We start from the raw sequence: 19577 nt of genomic DNA, 5'->3' as shown, positions 1-19577 counted from the left end.
GAAATAAAGGGATGAACATCCCTGACCTCTGTGCTAAGACATGGACGGCAGCCTCCTCCACCAGCGATTGGGGTGGCCTCAAATACGCCCTCTGCGGCCGCGTACTTGGTCGTTGCCTCGCCGACCTTCACGACACAGAGCCCCTCCCTCCGAGCTCTAGCACGAGCCCCGGCTCCTCGCCCTCCTCGAGCTCATACACACCGCGGGTGTTCCGGAAGCCGCCGAAGCAGACAAACGGCGCTTTGTCCCCGCCGACGCCGTACTCGTCAGAGACGAGCCGGACGAAGGGGGAGTCGACCGCGCCGAGACGGGCGGGGTTGTCGATGTAGGTGAGGGCGAGGGCGGGGTCGAGGGGCTCCACGAACTCCTCAACGCAGCTGACGCCGGCATCGATGCACGGGCGGCGCTTGAGCATGAGGACGGCACGGGAGGGGTCGCGGTCGTCGGTGCCGTAGAGGCGGACCCGCTGGGCGGCGGTGGCGGCGGCGAGGGGCCGCGCGGGGGCGTCAGTGCGGAGCAGGAGGGGCGCGATGTAGGAGCCTAGGAGGAGAGGCGCCGGTGTGCGGCCGCGTCAGGGAGCCAGAGCTTGATCTCGACCTCCATGGGGTTGGGGTTGCGGCTAGGGCTGGGGGGCGGGGGCTGGAAGGGGCGGGCGGCGGTGTCTACTCTGGGAGTTCTAGGGAGCGAGAGGAGAGGAGCGAGAGGAGAAGAGTAGCAGGGGCGGGGGGAGCCGCCAATGGCCGCGGCGTTCGTGGCGGCGCGCGGTGCTGGGGAGGGCGGCGGTCGGCAGGAGGTGGGATCGGGAGGCAGATTTTTTTTGCACGGTTTTTTTTCACGGGAGGGTTGCGAGTATATCTGGCCATGGGCCGGGCCTAAAAAAGCCCATGGCAAAAAACTGAGGCCCAGGCCCTCCCAGGCCCTACCATCGGGCCTACTTTTCAAGCCCAAGCCCGACCCATATAGTAAAAAGCCCTCAAAAGCCCTTAGGGCTTAGGGCCGTGGGCCGGGCCTCTTCCTTAAAATGCCAGTATGCCAAGCCCAAGCCCGTCCAAGCCCTGCTGGTGGGCTCAAAACTTAGGCCCAAGCCCGTCCCACGAGCAAGCCCATCGGGCCTAGGCCCTGGATTTTAGGGCTGGGCCTGGGTGGGCCGGCAGGGACGGGCCTGAGATGGCCAGGACTAGTTGCGAGTTAACGGAGGTGCGAGGATGACGAAAAAAAATCGGAGGTGGGAGGATGACGAAAAAAATCAGCGAAATTAAACCGCGCAAACTATTCACCAAGTCGTCCATTAGGAGTAGAGATTCCAAACCCATTTCTCAGTGCATATTGCTTGTAGTGACCATAAGCTTCCTCAAAAGCATCAAACTTCATCGTTTCATCAGGAGGTTTCGGTGTGGAGTATGCCTCGGTGTTTTTGTCTCCCTGTTCAAGATTCTCTCCTCCTGTTTCTGGACTCGCTGGCTCGCTGACTGAATGATCAAAGAAGCTTTCTCTCCCCCCTATGCTGCTAGTAGTCGATTCTTTGCTTGTCTCTCGGACCATCGGGTTGCTTCTAGATGTAGCACCTGTAATGTTTTTGAAGTTGTTATTTTGTGTTATATTTCTGCACGCCAAAACTAGTGGTAACTTGTACTCCAGTTGCCTGGTAAAGTTTGCATGCATTAAGATGTTTTTGTAGCTGTAAAGTGAAAGCATGTAGTTCCTTTTGTAATACAAATTGCAAAGATAATTCTTGTGCAGTAAGAGTGGTAATTCTACCTAATTTCATGGTAACTATTTTTGGTATGCATTAAGCTTTGGTGATTGTTAACTGATTCATGTTGAATGTGGTCGTTGTAAATAACATAGGTGGTAGTTGCAATTCAAGTATGATGGTAATAAGTCTGTGTATAAAAATGTGGTAGCATGGTAAATGTTTTACCTTTGTCTATTTTGTTGATGTTTGCAGAACCAAAGCTTGTCGTGCGTGCTTGTTCACACTGTTGGTTTGTCCCCACACCACTCATCGTGATACCCACATTACCCCCGTTGTCATGCGCCATTTTTTTGTTGTGTGATGTTTACTACACAACCTTCTTCTTGTAGACGTTGTTGGGCCTGCAAGTGAACAGGTTTGTAGGACAGTAGAAAATTTCCCTCAAGTGGATGACCTAAGGTTTATAAATCCGTAGGAGGCATAGAATGAAGATGGTCTCTCTCAAACAACCCTAATGACGAGCCAAGTAATTGTTTCATACTTTAATAATCTCAAACTTTTTCAACTTTCACGCAATACATGAGTGTGAGCCATGGACATAGCACTATATGTGGAATAGAATGGTGGTTGTGGAGAAGACAAAAAAGAGAAGATAGTCTCACATCGACTAGGCGTATCAACGGGCTATGAAGATGCCCATTAATAGATATCAATGTGAGTGAGTAGGGATTGCCATGCAACGGATGCACTAGAGCTATAAGTATATGAAAGCTTAACAAAAAAAACTAAGTGGGTGTGCATCCAACTTGCTTACTCACGAAGACCTAGGGCACTTTTGAGGAATCCCATCATTGGAATATACAAGCCAAGTTCTATAATGAAAAATTCCCACTAGTATATGAAAGTGACAACATATGAGACTCTCTATCATGAAGATCATGGTGCTACTTTGAAGCACAAGTGTGGTAAAAGGATAGTAGCATTGTCCCTTCTCTCTTTTTTTCTAATTTTTTTCTATTTTTTTTATTTGGCCTTTCCCTTTTTTTTGGCCACTCTTTTTTTTTCGTCCGGAGTCTCATCCTGACTTATGGAGGAATCATAGTCTCCATCATCCTTTCCTCACTGGGACAATGCTCTAATAATGATGATCATCACACTTTTATTTTTCTTACAACTCAACAATTACAACTCAATACTTAGAACAAAATATGACTCTATATGAATGCCTCCGGCGGTGTACCGGGATATGCAATGAATCAAGAGCGACATGTATGAAAATTATGAAGGTGGCCTTGCCACAAATACAATGTCAATTATATGTTCATGCAAAAAGCAATATGACAAAAGTAATGTGTGTCATATGAAGGGAACGATGGAAAGTTGCATGGCAATATATCTCGGAATGGCTATGGAAATGCCATGATAGGTAGGTATGGTGGCTGTTTTGAGGAAGGTATATGGTGGGTGTATGATACCGGCGAAAAGTGCACGGTATTAGAGAGGCTAGCAATGGTGGAAGGGTGAGAGTGCGTATAATCCATGGACTCAACATTAATCAAAAGAACTCATGCACTTGTTGCAAAAATTTAGAAGTCATCAAAAACTAAAGCACTAAACGCATACTCCTAGGGGGATAGATTGGTAGGAAAAGACCATCGCTCGTCCCCGACTTCCATTCATAAGGAAGACAATCAATAAATAAAATTATGCTCCGACTTCATCATAAAGCGGTTCACCATACGTGCATGCTATGGGAATCACAAACTTCAACACAAGCATTCTTTAAATTCATAATCACCCCAACTAGCATTGCTTTGATATTATCACCTCCATATCTCAAAACAATTATCAAGCATCAAACTTATCTTAGTATTCAACGCACTCAAAAGAAACTTTCACATATATTAAATACCAAGTATATTATCTTTAAGCAAATTACCATGCTATTAACAACTCTCAAAATAATCTAAGTGAAGCATGAGAGATCAATAGTTTCTTTAAAACAAATCAACCACCGTGCTCTAAAAGATCTAAGTGAAGTACTAGAGTAAAAATTATCATGCTCAAAAGATATAAGTGAAGCACAAAGAGTATTCTAGCAAATTCCAATTTGTGTGTGGCTCTCTCTCGTTAAAGAATTTCAGATCTTGGTATCTTATTCAGCAAGCAAAACAAAATAAATGACAATGCAAGGATAGCACAACTCATGTGAAGAAGCAAAAACGTAGGCTCAACCGATACTAATTGATGTTGTTGAAGAAGAAAGGTGGGATGCCTACCGGGGCATCCCCAAGCTTAGATGCTTGAGACTTCTTGAAATATTATCTTGGGGTGCCTTGAGCATCCCCAAGCTTGAACTTTTGTGTCTCCTTAATTCCTCTCATATCATGATTTCTCTTCTTTTTATCAAAAGTTTCATTCACAACAAACTCAACAAGAACTCGTGAGATAGGTTAGTATAAACCAATGCAAAACCATAACATCTTCTACTGTAACAAATCACTAACATTATTATTCAACATTTAATAATAAATTTCTCTGCATATTTAATACTCCTATCATCAAATAAAATCATTAAACAAGCAAACATATGCAAACAATGCAACTATAATAGCAATCTGTCAAAACAGTACAGTCTGTAAAGAATGCAAGAGTATCAATACTTCCCTGACTCCAAAAATTATGAACTAAAATTCCCACTGTAATAAATTTATCAGAGCTCAATATGCAAAAATATTAAACGTTATACCATCCTCTGACTTTTCTAGGGAATTTCTGCAACAGCGGTAAACTTTCTGTTTTCAAACAGCAACATGTATACTAGCAAAATAAGCATGGCAAAGGCTATCCTTGACTTTTTTATTGAAACTAAAGATGCAAAACATTATTCTAACTAACAGCAAGCAAAAACTAGCAAGATAAAATGACGCTCCAAGCAAAACACATATCATGTGGCGAATAAAAATATAGCTTCAAGTAAAGTTACCGATGAATGAGGACGAAAGAGGGGATGCTTTCCGGGGCATCCCCAAGCTTAGGCTCTTGGTTGTCCTTGAATATTATCTTGGGGTGCCTTGGGCATCCCCAAGCTTAGTCTCTTGCCACTCCTTATTCCATAGTCCATCGAATTTTTACCCAAAACTTGAAAACTTCAACCACACAAAACTCAAAACACAACTCGTAAGCTCCGTTAGTATAAGAAAATAAAACCACCACTTAGGTACTGTAATGAACTCATTGTAATATCTATTGTATTCTAACATCTCTATGGTTCATACCACTTAATACTAGCCATAGATGCATCAAAATAAGCAAACAACACAATGAAAACAGAATCTGTCAAAAACAGAACAGTCTGTAGTAATCTATATCAAATGTATACTTCTGGAACCCCAAAAATTCTGAAATAAATTGCTGGACTTGAGGAATTTGTCTATTAATTATCTGCAAAAAGAATCAACCTAAAAGCACTCTCTAGTAAAAAAGGCAGCTATTCTCGTGAACGTTAAAGTTTCTGTTTTTTACAGCAAGATCATAAAGACTTCACCCAAGTCTTCCCAAAGGCTCTACTTGGCACTTTATTGAAACAAAAGCTATAAAACATGATTACTACAGTAGCATAATCATGTGGACACACAAAAACAGTAAGGATAAATATTGGGTTGTCTCCCAACAAGCGTTTTTCTTTAATGCCTTTTTAGCTAGGCATGATGATGGCAATGATGCTCACATAAAAGATAAGAATTGAAACATAAAGGGAGCATCATGAAGCATATGACTAGCACATTTAAGTCTAACCCACTTTCTATGCATAGGGATTTTGTTAGCAAATAACTTATGGGAACAATAATCAATTAGCATAGGAAGATAAAACAAGCATAGCTTCAAAACTTTAAGCACATAGAGAGGAAACTTGATATTATTGCAATTCCTAAAAGCATATGTTCCTCTCTCATAATAATTTTCATTAGCATCATGAATGAATTCAACAATATAACCAGCACCTAAAGCATTCTTTTCATGATCTACAAGCATAGAAAATTTACTACTCTCAACGTAAGCAAATTTCTTCTCATGAATAGTAGTGGGAGCAAACTCAACAAAAATAACTATCATGTGATTGAAAATTAAGATCAAGATGACACGTTTCATGGTTATCATTATTCTTTAAAGCATACGTGTCATCACAATAATCATCATAGATAGGAGGCATGCTTTCATCATAGTAAATTTGCTCATCAAAGCTTGGGGTACACAAAATATCATCTCCATCAAACATAGCTTCCCCAAGCTTGTGGCTTTGCATATCATTAGCATCATGGGTATTCAGGGAATTCATACTAAGAACATTGCAATCATGCTCATCATTCACATATTTTATGCCAAGCATTCTATGTAATTCTTCTTCTAGCACTTGAGCACAATTTTCCTTTCCATCATTCTCACGAAAGATATTAAAAAGACGAAGCATGTGAGACAAACTCAACTCCATTTTTTTGTAGTTTTCTTTTATAAAATAAACTACTGATAAAACAAGAAACAAAAAGATTCGATTGCAAGATCTAAAGATATACCTTCAAGCGCTAGCCTCCCCGGCAACGGCGCCAGAAAAGAGCTTGATGTCTACTACACAACCTTCTTCTTGTAGACGTTGTTGGGCTAGCAAGTGCACAGGTTTGTAGGACAGTAGCAAATTTCCCTCAAGTGGATGACCTAAGGTTTATCAATCCGTAGGAGGCGTAGGATGAAGATGGTCTCTCTCAAACAACCCTGCAACCAAATAACAAAGAGTCTCTTGTGTCCCCAACACACCCAATACAATGGTAAATTGTATAGGTGCACTAGTTCGGCGAAGAGATGGTGATACAAGTGCAAAATAGATAGCAGATATAGGTAATTGTAATCTGAAATTGTAAAAACAGCAAGGTAACAAGTGGTAAAAGTGAGCGTAAACGGTATTGCAATGATAGGAAACAAGGCCTAGGGTTCATACTTTCACTAGTGCAAGTTCTCTCAACAATAATAACATAAATAGATCATATAACAAGCCCTCAACATGCAACAAAGAGTCACTCCAAAGCCACTAATAGCGGAGAACAAACGTAGAGATTATGGTAGGGTACGAAACCACCTCAAAGTTATTCTTTCGGATCGATCTATAAAAGAGTTCGTACTAGAATAACACCTTAAGACACAAATCAACCAAAACCCTAATATCACCTAGATACTCCATTGTCACCTCAAGTATCCGTGGGCATGATTATACGATATGCATCATACAATCTCAGATTCATCCAACCAACATAAAAGTACTTTAAAGAGTACCCAAAGCTACTACCGGAGAGTCAAGAACGTGTGCCAACCCCTATGCATAGGTTCCCAATGTCACGAAACCCGCAAGTTGATCACCAAGATATACATCAAGTGTTCTCATAAAAGACTCAATCCGATAAGATAACTTCAAAGGGGAAACTCAATTCATCACAAGAGAGTAGAGTGGGAGAAACATCATAAGATCCAACTACAATAGCAAAGCTCGGGATACATCAAGATCGTGCCATAGAGGGAACACGAGAGAGAGAGACCAAACACATAGCTACTGGTACATACCCTCAGCCCCGAGGGTGAACTACTCCCTCCCCATCATGGATAGCGCCGGGATGATGAAGATGGCCACCAGTGATGGGTTCCCCCTCCGGTAGGGTGCCGAAATGGGCTCCCGAGAGGTTTTTGGTGGCTACAGAGGCTTGCGGCGGCGGAACTCCCGATCTATCTTCTGTTCTAGAATTTTAGGGTACGTAGGTATATATGGGTGCAAGGGGTATGTCGGTGGACCTCCGGGGTGCTCACGAGGCAGGGGGGCGCGCCCAGGGGGGTAGGGCGCGCCCCCCACCCTCGTGGGCAGCCCGGGACTCCCCTGACGTGCACTCCAAGTCTATCAGGTTGCTTTCCTTCCAAAAATAACTTCTCCAGTTGATTTCGTTCCGTTTTGACTCCGTCCGATATTCCTTTTCCTCGAAACACTGAAATAGGCATAAAACAACAAATCTGGGCTGGGCCTCCGGTTAATAAGTTAGTCCCATAAATAATATAAAAGTGGATAATAAAGCCCAATATTGCCTAAAACACTAGATAAAGTAGCATGGAGCAATCAAAAATTATAGATACGTTGGAGACGTATCATTGCGGCACCTGCTAGCACATATAATTGCATCCATCAATTCCACACTTACAAGAAATTTTGATTATTTTTTCACAACAACTATAATTTTTCACTTTTCTACACTGATTACTTCATTTTTTATAGCAGGTAACATTTTTGGAGTAACCAGCGTATGGGAGTACAACATCAATAGTTCCTATCAACCTCATTTCATGAACAACATTTCTTATCAAAAAATTCTGGTGGCAATAATGTAAATCAACACATGGTATTCTTGTAGTGTTTTAGCACCTTTGGTTCTGAGTTTTCCTGGTAAATTGTAATGAATTAGCATGATAACTTGTTCTGACATGGGTTGGTTCAATATAAAAATGATTTTTTTATGTTGAATAAGTGTTAAATGATGCTGATTACTCAACGCACACACTCTGGTAATCTATATTCAATCGAAATGGTAAGTCAGTTTTAATGAGAAATTTCATACATGTAGTTCTAGCATGCTTCAAAAAAGATAGCTTGATAAAGTGATGATAATAACCTACATGTTTTTATGTTGGTAACTTAATGATTAGGTAACTCAATGATGTAATCTGTAGGTAGGAAAATGGATCAATTTTACCAACTTTTTTGGCTGTAAAAGAGGAAAATTTAGTCAATCTTTTGTTGGTAACCTGACTGAATTTGAGTGGTAACTCAATTACAACCGAGGAATTACACACATGCAGTAAAAGTACTACCTTTTTTTGCATCCTTTTGGCTTTCTTGTTTAGTTCTTGTTGTTCTTTTCTCATGTTTTTTCCTCCTTGATTTTATTGGTATGAAATGCAAATGCAGCATGTGTATAGAGGTTGAATCACTTACCTCCTTTCTTTTTTGCCTGATTATGATGAAATTGAGACGAACTGATGTATTTCTCCTTTCTCCTGGTAGCATGCGATAACCCTTGTGATGTTGTTGTGGTAAACCGAGCCCTCTCTCAAATCCTTGCGTTTGGTGGTGTTTTTCGTGGTTTTTTTGTTGGATCAGATCTGGGGTGGAGGTCGCCTGCGATGGAGGCGCGTCGGGGAGAGAGGAGAGAACTGATCGAGGCAGGTGGCTGTTTCTTGCAATGGAGGTAATAAATAGGTTTGGGGTGGTAAGTCACGTGCGGGAGGGGGAGGTGGGCCAAAGGGGATGTGTTCTCTATCTTGGGCCTCATGCGTTGCGCATGGTGGGCCTCATGAAAGCAGGCTGGTTCGTGGGTGGATCTGCCGAAGTGGGTCACGCGCGGGAGGGACGCGGTTCTACGACCGTGCGGATTTGTCGCTAACCAACAGTCGATTGGTGGTTAGTCGCGTCCTTTTGTTTAACGAAGAACTGTAGCCTAGACCAACTCCAACGGGCCGACCCAAACATATGGCGATTTTGTCCGCTTTTGTTCGTTTGGGTCGGCCAGACAGACACGAATGTCCGCTTCCGCGTCTGGGTTGGCGCATGCGCCCAACATTAGCCCGACCCATTTTGACGGCGCGAGAAAAAAAGAGAGTGCATGCATATTTAAAATAAAAACAACAGTAATTAAACATTGAAGCCAGCCAGGAAGGCCAGCGAGAGTCCAGTGTCCACATTTGCATTAAGAAAACTAAAAACAACCTAAACTACTAGGCGGCGCGCTGCCCTAGGCGTTGGCGTCGTCGTCCTCGGGGTCGGTGAGGTCGATGAGCGTCGGCGCAGGGCCGGCCCAGGGGAACGCCGCGTTTCAGAGGCCGTTCATGTCAGGCGCGGGCTGTGCCACCGCGGGGGGTTGTGCGGCCGCCTGTGCCGCCGCGGTCTGGCGCGCCTCCTCCTCGGCCTCGCGCTGCTCATCCTCGAGATCGCACTCGAGCATCTCGAGGTACTCGCCGTGGCGGCGCTCCTCGGCCAGCCATCGCTGGCGCCACATCTCGAGATACACCGCCTCCTGCGCTGGTGTCGCCCCCACCCAGGCCGGTGGCGCGCTGAACCACTTGCACACTACTCCCGTCCAAGAGTGGCGCTCGATGGGGGACGGCTCCGGCTGCGGCTCAGCTTTGACGCCGCTACGGAGAGGGGACGGCGGGGCCACCGACGGCAGGACGCAGTCGCCCACCGCGGAGAGGGCAATGGCCTGCGCCATGGCCACCTCGTACGCCGCCGCCTCTTCCTCGACTGCCTCCGTCCTGCGTCGGACGATTGGCTTAAAAAAGGACGACCGCCATCGCTGACGCGTGGGCCTGAGATCATAAATTAAGTTGACCAGGTAGGCCACGGGTAGTTGGATGACCACCAGGTGGGGACCGGCGGACACTGAGAAGACGCGCGTGGCGTCCGTTCCACGTCCGCGCCGACGCATTTGGGGCGCAAATTTCGGCCGCAAATGCGTCGGCGCGGACGCGAAGCGGACACAATTTGGATTTGGATCGGCGCATTGGGCCTCCTATTTTGTTCGTGCCGATACAAACGAATGGCAGCAGACGAAATGGGTCGCCCCATTGAAGTTTTTTTCTTCGAAAAGGGGGGACTCCCCAGCCTCTGCATCAGAACGATGCATTCGGCCAACTTTATTAAAAAGCAAATAGGTTCAAGAAAGGTCTTAAAGTTGTAATGAAAGTAAAAAAAAACTCACATAGAGCCTGTAAAGAAGTAACCATAGCGCCACAACCGGTCGGCATAAACAAGATAAGGAAACTAATTGCATATCCTATTACATGACCGCCATCCAAATCGGTTGAAGATATCGCGTGCTACCATCTCCCAACGGATAGATCCAGTAACCAAACGCTCTCTGGGCTCCGTCGGAGTAAGTAGCAACTACGTACGAATCAATGCAGTGGCTCGGAAGATAACCTGCAAAAAATGAAGTTACTCTTAGCTGCATGATGAAGGCTCCGCTTTATTGCTTGGTGTCACACCAACTTCAATTTCGAAGTGGCGCTAAAGATTACACCTGCATCTCTTACCATGAGTCCATGAGCGTCAAGGAAAGACGCAAATAAAAATTCCCACGATAGTCTCTACTCCTAATTGACGACTTGGTGAATAGTCCGCGCGGTTTATTTTTGCTGGTTTATTTTCGTCATTCTCCCACCTCAGTTTTATTTTCGTCATCCTCCCACCTCCGTTAACTCACTATCCTTCTGCGAAACAAACCGGTGCCAAAAAACCCAACGATCGCTCCCTCTCTCTCTCCCTCCCGCTGCGACCCCTCCTCTCGATCCACCCCTCCCGCTGCGACCTCTCTCTTTCCCTCTTTCTCCCACTCTGCCGCCGCCCCGCCTCCTGCTCCGCCGCCGAGAGGCTATCGAGGAGCCGGCATCGATAACCGAGAGGAGCCGCCACGCTAATCCCGCTCCCCCTTTTTCCACGTCTTCGTCTTCATGATTGTCCTGCGTTCAGTCTCCGTGGTGCCACCGAGGACGAGACGCGGTCGGCTGTGCGAGGGCAAATCGAAAGAGGCCGGAAACAGGATCGGTGGCGGCCTACTCATCTCCCGCTCTGCCGGGGACAAGAGCAGTGTCGGCCAGGCCTGGAAGGGCCTCTCCTCTCCACACCACCAGACCGATGCCGCCAATCTCGTCCAACCGCATCTTTCCCACACCACCAGATCGATGTCGCCTCCCTATTCCACCCTTGCAACGAGAAGGGTCGCATGACGTCCCCTGATGGCGTCTTGGACAGCCCCTTTGGCTCGTATGCGCATGATGTTTCGTATAGCAGCGGCGCCGCCACCCATGCGTTCAGGTTCTGGCACCTGGATAGAAAAACGGTAAGCATCTCATGATCCATCCAGAGTTCACGAAATTTCACTGGTTTCTATGATTTAGTATTGCACATGCAACAGTTTCAGAATCCGAGGAAAACTAGCCTGCTGCTTCTACTTACCCGACTTCTTCAGGTTAGTTGGATGGCTTGGATCGCTAATAAATTGAGAGAGTCGGTCTATGCATTTTTAGTTGCTGAATTGTGATAACACTAGCAGCCTTATCTTAATTGTATTTTTAATCCTAGCTGATTACTTACCACGCATTGTATTTTTTTTAGTGTTCGGATATATTTCTTGCCAATGACCAAAATATATGGATTGGTAAGTATGCTCTACTAAAACCAGATAGGAAAAATACTTGAAAAATAACTGCACTGTGAATAGTTGAAATAACTGACGGGATTATCTTGTGTTCTGAATATATTGTCTGAAACAAGTGATTTTTGGGCCGCCCAAAGTATCAACTTCTGATGATTTATTAGAGCCCTTAAGTTGTTTTGCTCAACCCATAGGAAGATGTTCTAATTAAGTTGCTTGTGATTTGATACATTATGTCTCTTCTGAGGTTGTAGGAACCAGTTACATGTTCTCTGAACTTCTTGCTGATATTCCATATGGCTCCAAGTCCAACATATGGTTGCTAGGCAAGTATTCAAATCTAATTAACATTTCGTTGCATGTGTTGCTCGCGTTATTCTCTTGGCTAAACATCTGCAATTTTCAGGTTGCTGCATCTATGAGATGACTTCGCTGAATCATGGATTCAAAGCATTTCTAGGTAGCTATGTTGTCATGCTCTTTAAGTTACAGTTCCTTCTTTCCCGCAAAAATAAAAGAAAAAATTACAGTTCCTTGTTGTAAGTTGTAATATATGATGTTTCACCAAAAGATGTATGTCAGATGATGTTTTTTCATAACATGATACGCAATATGCAGACACTGATAAACAAGATAAACAAGTCTGTTTTTTTTAGATATAAACAAGTCTGTTGTTGCTCCTCTATCGACTATATTATTGGGTGCATTCTAAGCACTTGTAATGCATTAACTTGTACCGTGTTCTTGTGAGCTATTCATGACACATCTGAAATTTTTATAGTATATTTATTTAAGTCATTCAGTAGGGGACTCTAAAGCATGTTGCGCAGAAGTCCATATCACAGATCAAGTGTGTCATTTTCATAGAGCATATTTATTTTATTTTTATATAAATGAATATACTCTTGTTTCTGCACTCATTTACGCACCACATTGTCTCATATTGATTGGGATTTTCATGCAGTTTGATGTAGTACATATTTTTCTTTAAAAAATGTGATCATTGTTTGATGTAGTATACTACATAACCAGGTAAGATTATCCATCTTTTCTTTGATAATATATTAAGTACTCTTTTGATGTAGTACTCTTTTGTGCTCTCTGTCAAGGCGTCGTCATGGCAAGAAGTCCAGGTAAGATTATCCATCTTTTCTTTGCTAATATTAAGTTTCTTAGCTAATGTCCTCCTAGCTTAGAGCATGTTCATCTGACTAATCAAGCTAACGCAAACCACTTGAATATGAAGTACACTTACCACAATTTGCTATGTGCTGACTTAAGTTTTCCTTTTAGTAAAAGAAACATGTCATTTTTTTGCGGTTTATGGCTTCCTGCTCAGTGTAAAAGCATAAGGATCTCTATTCCTAATGTCTCACTTGGTATGATAGCCTCCACGGTTTTATTTCGTCTCCCACTTTCGTCTGGTTTATTTGTCGGGTTTTTTTCATCTCCACTTCCCCCTACGCACGCACAAAAAAACTTCACCCCCGCACGAAACTCCGCTCCTCTCGATCCCGATCTCTCTGGCCGTCGACCGTCTTCCTTCTCCACCTGGCGCTGCCGTCACATCGGAGGCGCCGGCCTGACCTGGATCCCTTAGAAGACAGGTTTGGACCATCCCTCGATGCCTTGCTCTGCCCCGATCTGCTAGAAAGGCAGGCGGCAACGGGGATTGGAGAGAGGAGACGAGAGGAAGGAGGCTGATCGCAGATAGACGGGATGTTTTCGGTTGGGAGTAATACGAGAACGACAGCTGGAAGGCTGGACGGCATTGGATGGAAGGGAGAGCGGGAGAGACAGGGTGGGCATGAGGTGACGAGGTTAGTTTGGTTGCCAGGGAGGTTGAGGGAGACAAGCCGCCGTATAGCTTTTTGTAGCCGATGGCATGTGTGCTTGCTTGCTGATGTGCGCTTGTTGCTATTGCTGCTTCGCATGTGTGTGTGGTGTGCCCCTGCCGCTGTGCGCTTGCTGTCATTACTGAGTGTGTGTGTGTTCTATGCGCCTGCTGCCGCGCTGTCTGATAAAATCGCATGCACTTCTTTTTGTTTTACTGAATAATTCGTGACCACTCTTGAACAAAAGCCACCTGAACTTAGTTTGAGCTCTCATGCTGTTAAATGAAGCATGATTTTAGCAAGCTGAACAATGCTTCTGATTTCCTAACTTAACAGGAAATTTTCATTTCTGTTTGTATTGTTCCAATCAGTTTTTTACACTATTATGTAATCGCCATGCGTATATATCAAGTGATTACAACATCTTGATTATTATTTTTATGATTATTTCTTTTCTCATATTGCTGATCGACGATCTTCCTGCAGATTTCAATGTTGACTTGAATCCTGTTATGAGTTGATCAAGATATCTGCTATGTTCTGATGCAATCACTGATTAATTTGACAGAGAGAACGGCATGGCGGCAAAAGTAACGAGATGTGGTGTTCCAACTATAAGTGCCTAAATTGTCTTTAGTATATGTCCATAATTGTAGTTTTCCAACTACTGAATCTTTGATCAAGTGGTTGTTTAATTCATATGTATCACAACTATTAAATTAATTAATTTTTTTAGCTATATTATAGTTTGAGACGAGGGCTTCTTACAATTCTTAATGCTACTAATTTACACTTGCTAGATTCATTTTCTCACATGAGTTTGTTTAGAGAAGGGTATTTGATAAATGAGTTTAGATCACTCTTATACTAGATGGATTGACACATACCAAAGATTGATCCCAAGCAGAACTACAATCTGTTCATGGATTACTCGCAGGCCCGCATTCTAATTAACCAACAACATTGGGCAATCTCGACATAATCAACGACTACACAGAGGCTGTGAAGAAGTTTGGATACGAGATTGACGACGTAGCTAGACGGGTGAGCGAGCTTTATTGTAAGTGATTTGTACACTTGGGACTAACACTATTTAATTGATGCTTTGTTTGATTGTGAAATTGTATAATTGAAGTACTAAGTTTTGTTTGGATTTTGTAGAAGCAGTTTACAAATTTGGTTGGGTGGCTTAGATTTTTTTATCCACTATTTAACTAAACAAAAAATATATAAATCTTACAACATGCACTATGCGAGAGAACCAGTATAGAACTAGATCTGAAGCCATAAATTTATCTTGATTAATATTGTACCCCTGTTGAAAGTATCTTTTGTGTGTCTTAGAATTCAGCAAATTAGTATGAATATTTCTAGAAACAATTTTATACCTAAATACTCGGCTTGGTTGCAGATTATTGGTAAAGAAGAACTGGCTACAAATTAGTATGAATTCCGACAAGGGTGTCAGGGAACTGCTGCAAATTAGTATGAATTCCGACAAGGGTGTCAGGGAACTGGCTGCAAATTAGCAAATTAGTATGACCTCCACATAGCTATGATATTGCTTAAACCGACTGTAACAACTAGATTCTCGTCAATACCTATGTTAATTTTTAGAAAGGGTCAGGTTTGGGAAATCCATGAACGAGAAGTTATATAGAAGGCTTCACAATGGCGACGTATTTCATTGTTTTCAGATGTCCCATATGTCTGGAAAGGAAATAGCAGAGGGTTTTCAATGGTGGAAATAGGTAGTGGTATTAATCTATTCACTCACACTCCAGTTGGAATGATCGTATTGCATGACTGAAGCATGGTTTTCTCTTCTCTACTTGTAACATTCAGAATCTAAAATAATATCACCTGAACACACGGTGAGTATGTGTAGAGCAAAGCGAGGGGAGAAACACAAACCAAAAGGACTCTAGGTGTTGCAATGCTATGCAAACAGATACCTTGTAGATTGCATGCTCATGCTAGGCAGAATAGCCTCATATATGTCAGCCTTCTTCCAGGCAAACATTGTTTGATATATTAACTTTCTATACTTGCTCTTTGGGATTCAGTACATTATTGAATATACATCAGTTCATTCTGCGCTTTTACAAATGTAGTTTTGGAAAATCACACACAAACTATTCAGTTTCTTACTCCTCATCAACCGAATGCAGTTCTGTAAGCTAACCGGATCAGCTAATGTTTTCTTTAAGTTCTTTTTTGAGTGCCGACAGAGCATAACGCTTGAAGATATGGAGGCGTCAAACCTGTGCCGACCCCCTCTTGGTGATGCCTCTAACGGAGCCCCTCTTGGTGACATCTCTAATGTTGATCATCATTCCCGAATGACTCCAGTGCCAATGCCAGGTAATTGCGAGCATAATCTCTTATTATTTATCACAATGAGCATACATATAGTTGATGAGGTTTTTCTACTGTTACTAAATGGTTGTAACATTTGTAGCCTCACTCGACCTTACCCTGTATGGATCTCACTGCGAAAGGGTAAATCTTGCTAGCAACACCAACATAGCAAGGAAAAATAAACGACCAATACAAAAAATGCCAGTCGCTGCCATCTTAGCGGCATCTCCACTATCGATTAACTCCCCAAATGCAGTCCAGGTATAATCGCACGACACAACCAAAAGGGCAATTCTTAATGTCTAATGTCTGGAGGTACTCTTCACTGGTTTTAATTGTCTTTCTACTCATTTTAGTAAAGATTGTTCCACAGGAAATATCGCAGACCACGACATCTAACCATAACATGCCAGATACGGTTCATGATGATGGGGAACATAACAGGACCTCATCAACAGAAAGAAGGTGCATTCTAAACGCGCGGAGAAGAGCAACTTGTAAGGAGCAAAAAGAAAAGGAAAGTACATCACTCCCAGCCTGACGGACAAACGTATTTATGAACATGATGCATTGACGGGACGGTTAAAAATCACAAAAGGTAAATGTGTCCCCAATTTTGTCTGATTACATACTTGATAAATCGCTTCTTCTTAAAGTTGTTACTGCTGCTGCTGATGGATCCACTTAATGAATTAAACTAACCATTTGTTTTGGATTGTACATGAGCTACCATTGTGGTACATCTACTAATATATTTTTTGGTAGTTTTGTTTGTATGTGAACGTTCTATACATGCCATATACTATGAAAGAACAGTATGTACATGCCGTATATTTGTTTGTGTCACAGACTTTCATGTCTTAGTCTGATCCTATCATTCTCCCTATATCTCGTTCAAAGACATCCATGTGAACCTATATGTCGTGGAAGTGCATATGTACTTCTCAATTGTTATAGAGAACGAAAACTGGGTGGCATGTGTTATCATAAGTTATGTATAATCATTTAGGGAAATATCAAAATTTAAAAATCCCATGAGTTGGGAATAGGGAAATTCAAGTAGGTAGGAAGTACTGACATACCAAGTAATAATAAAGAATAGCACCCTGTAGCTACAAAATCACAATCATTTGTTCAAAGATCTGAACTCAATTCACCCTGAAAAATAATTACTCATCTTAATTAAGTCAGACTGAATGATAGTCGGATGGGACAAAAGCAATACTGAAGCAAATAGGCAAACTAATGAGTAAGCCAAATGCAAAATCAAAGAGAGATTATCTCTACAAAGCAGATGATATGGGAAAACAGGACCAACTGCAAGGAGATGAAAAATCACAAGTAACAGTTAATAGCGTCTACAAATTAACAGCTACTATAAGTAAGTATTTACCATTCATTCGTTCCTAATCAAAAGAATCTGTGTGAAGGTTTTTGAGCTATGACTTAAATTTGTTCTGAAGAACATGATGGTAGAGATTCATGCATTTTCAATGGACATGATAAACCTAATATGGAGAGAGATTATCCTATACCTAAATCAGAGGGGCGTAGTTCTGAGGAAATTTTCCTACACCTAAATCAGAGACTGTAGTCCTGAACAAATTAACCCAACACCTTGTATTTCACTACAGTTGCAAACTGGGTGTTTTGATGTGAGATTCACTCAGCGTGAACAATGGATATTAAGTGATTTGGTTTACTACTAAACAGTCGGATCAATGCTCAAATCTGAAGTTTGCTATGGGTGTAAAACAGAGAACAACTGTGGATCACTTAATTCACTCCTTTCGGCCGTACCTACCGCCGTCGTCGCGCAGACCTCCTGAGAACGGCCTCCTGCTAGCCTTGCCAATGCAAGCCTCCCTGTGCATCTCACCGCATCAGAATTAATTGGCGCACTTGCTCCTGTCCAAACTACACCAGTCGCTGCCGCAACCCACAAGCACATGGCGATGAGAACTGAAACGAAGCAAACGAGCAGAGTGGAAGGAGGAGGGGGAGGAGGAGGGGGCGTACACAGAGGCGGGGCCATTTCGCCGTTGTGGCGGTCTTGGAGCCTGACGGGGGCGCGGGCGACCTGTCTGCCGTCGGGAACGTCGAGCCGCGACGCGACCTGTTGGCGCCGGATCCCCAATAGCGTCCCCATCGCCGGCACATCCATCCCCGCCGCCGCGTGCCGTCGTCCACCTCCTGCCCCCTCGATCCATCAATTTGATGTCCTCAACATAGTCGTGGAGCCAGTGCTGAAGTGTCCACTCTGGCACAGCCAAGAACGCACCAGTGAAGGTAGGCATTGAGGGAAGGAAGGAAGGGCATGTGGAGCGAGGCGTAACTAGAGATTGAAGCAGCCTCCATGGCGGCTGGGCGAGGCCGAATCCGGCTTGCATGCTCCCTCCCGATGCTTTCATCCATCCTTTCCCTTTTCTCTTTTTAATCTAATCATCTCCCCCTTAATTTTATGAGGTCGGGTCTTATTTTGTTCCAATCAAATCAAGCCACGTACGAGGAAGTATAGATGGGCACACGCGCGGGGAGCAGGCAAAAGTCTCGTCCGGCGAGGCCATGGGAGCGGATGAGAATGGGGCTAGCAGAGTGAGGGGAATGGAGTGACGGAGTGGCTTGTCGGTGAGTTGAGGGATCGGTGAGAAAATCCAGCTACTGCCAAGTACTCCGTACAAATCCAGCTAAAGCCCAAGGCAGTTTACCTATTAAGGCTGACTGTGTCCATGGATGCCTTAAGTTTTTATTTTATTTTTTGAGCAAAGGATGCCTTTAGTTGAAAAATAAAGCTCTCTGTATTCCGGGTCCATATAGTCAGGTACTCGTTCTTTGTTTTTTGGGGTCAAAAAGATCGATTGACTGGTTGCCAAATATCTTTACCTATAATTTTCAAAAAATCTATTGAAATATATGCCCTATGATTGGTCAAGAAATTCCGATCGAAAATCAAAATTGTGGAATGTAACTTACTTATCATAAATTTATATGTACATTGGTTTCTGGGTCCTCTTTTATAATTTTTAGACTGAATAATGATAAATTCACTTGAAAGTTAAAATATGGGTTACATCAATTATGTTTTATTACTAAGTGTACATACGATATTTGTGGCAACAGTCATATTTCACACATGACACACGCGTTGTGAATTACAATTATATTTTTATCGATCAGTGTCTCTATGTCAAAAAATGTTGTCCGTGACAACGCACGGGCAGTCTACTAGTAAATAGTAAAACATAAGAAGGAAGCATTCCCAAGTAGACTACAAAATTACATCTGCACCTGTTCCATAAAGATGTAAATAAAACATAAGAAGGAAGCGTTCCCACGCAACGAACAAACAAGTACTCTCTCGTCTCATAATGTAAATTTTTTTTTATATTATTGTAATGTTAAAAATGTCCTATATTATGAGACGGAGGGAGTAAATCAGCAACC

The 19577-nt window shown here is 43.1% G+C and overlaps 1 protein-coding gene, 1 long non-coding RNA gene and 1 pseudogene across 10 annotated transcripts; 1 reads left to right on the top strand and 2 right to left on the bottom strand.

Moving 5' to 3' along the window:
* Window positions 1–127: 127 nt before the first annotated feature.
* Window positions 128–603, bottom strand: LOC119339052 (annotated as a pseudogene).
* Window positions 604–10377: 9774 nt separating this feature from the next.
* Window positions 10378–18750, bottom strand: LOC119338856. Of its 6 annotated transcripts, none has more exons than XR_005164122.1 (4): window positions 18153–18748; window positions 17938–18062; window positions 17216–17291; window positions 10378–10703 (listed from the first exon to the last, which is right to left on the bottom strand). XR_005164122.1 is itself a non-coding variant. In XM_037611075.1 (3 exons), exons 1-3 carry the CDS (start codon window positions 18295–18297, stop codon window positions 10561–10563), a joined length of 417 nt encoding a protein of 138 aa, XP_037466972.1. In that variant the 5' UTR covers window positions 18298–18741; the 3' UTR covers window positions 10378–10560. The 6 variants fall into 6 exon arrangements, 2 of the variants coding, with proteins under 2 accessions (XP_037466972.1, XP_037466973.1); XR_005164120.1 differs by having other exon boundaries at window positions 17934–18062; window positions 18153–18747; XR_005164123.1 differs by lacking the exon at window positions 10378–10703 and adding an exon at window positions 11474–11607 and having other exon boundaries at window positions 18153–18750.
* On the top strand, window positions 12348–16964 carry LOC119338857. Of its 4 annotated transcripts, none has more exons than XR_005164125.1 (4): window positions 12348–13070; window positions 14259–16136; window positions 16234–16394; window positions 16507–16964. It is a non-coding gene; the product is annotated as an uncharacterized LOC119338857 (long non-coding RNA). The 4 variants fall into 4 exon arrangements; XR_005164127.1 differs by having other exon boundaries at window positions 12348–14832; window positions 15983–16136; window positions 16507–16909; XR_005164126.1 differs by having other exon boundaries at window positions 12348–16136; window positions 16495–16964.
* Window positions 18751–19577: the final 827 nt, after the last annotated feature.

The sequence above is a fragment of the Triticum dicoccoides genome, chromosome 7B, assembly GCF_002162155.2.
Source record: "Triticum dicoccoides isolate Atlit2015 ecotype Zavitan chromosome 7B, WEW_v2.0, whole genome shotgun sequence".
NCBI classification, from domain to species: Eukaryota; Viridiplantae; Streptophyta; class Magnoliopsida; order Poales; family Poaceae; genus Triticum; species Triticum dicoccoides.
The sequence above is the reverse complement of the archived record's forward strand: the minus strand, read 5'-3'. Positions and strand labels throughout refer to the sequence as shown.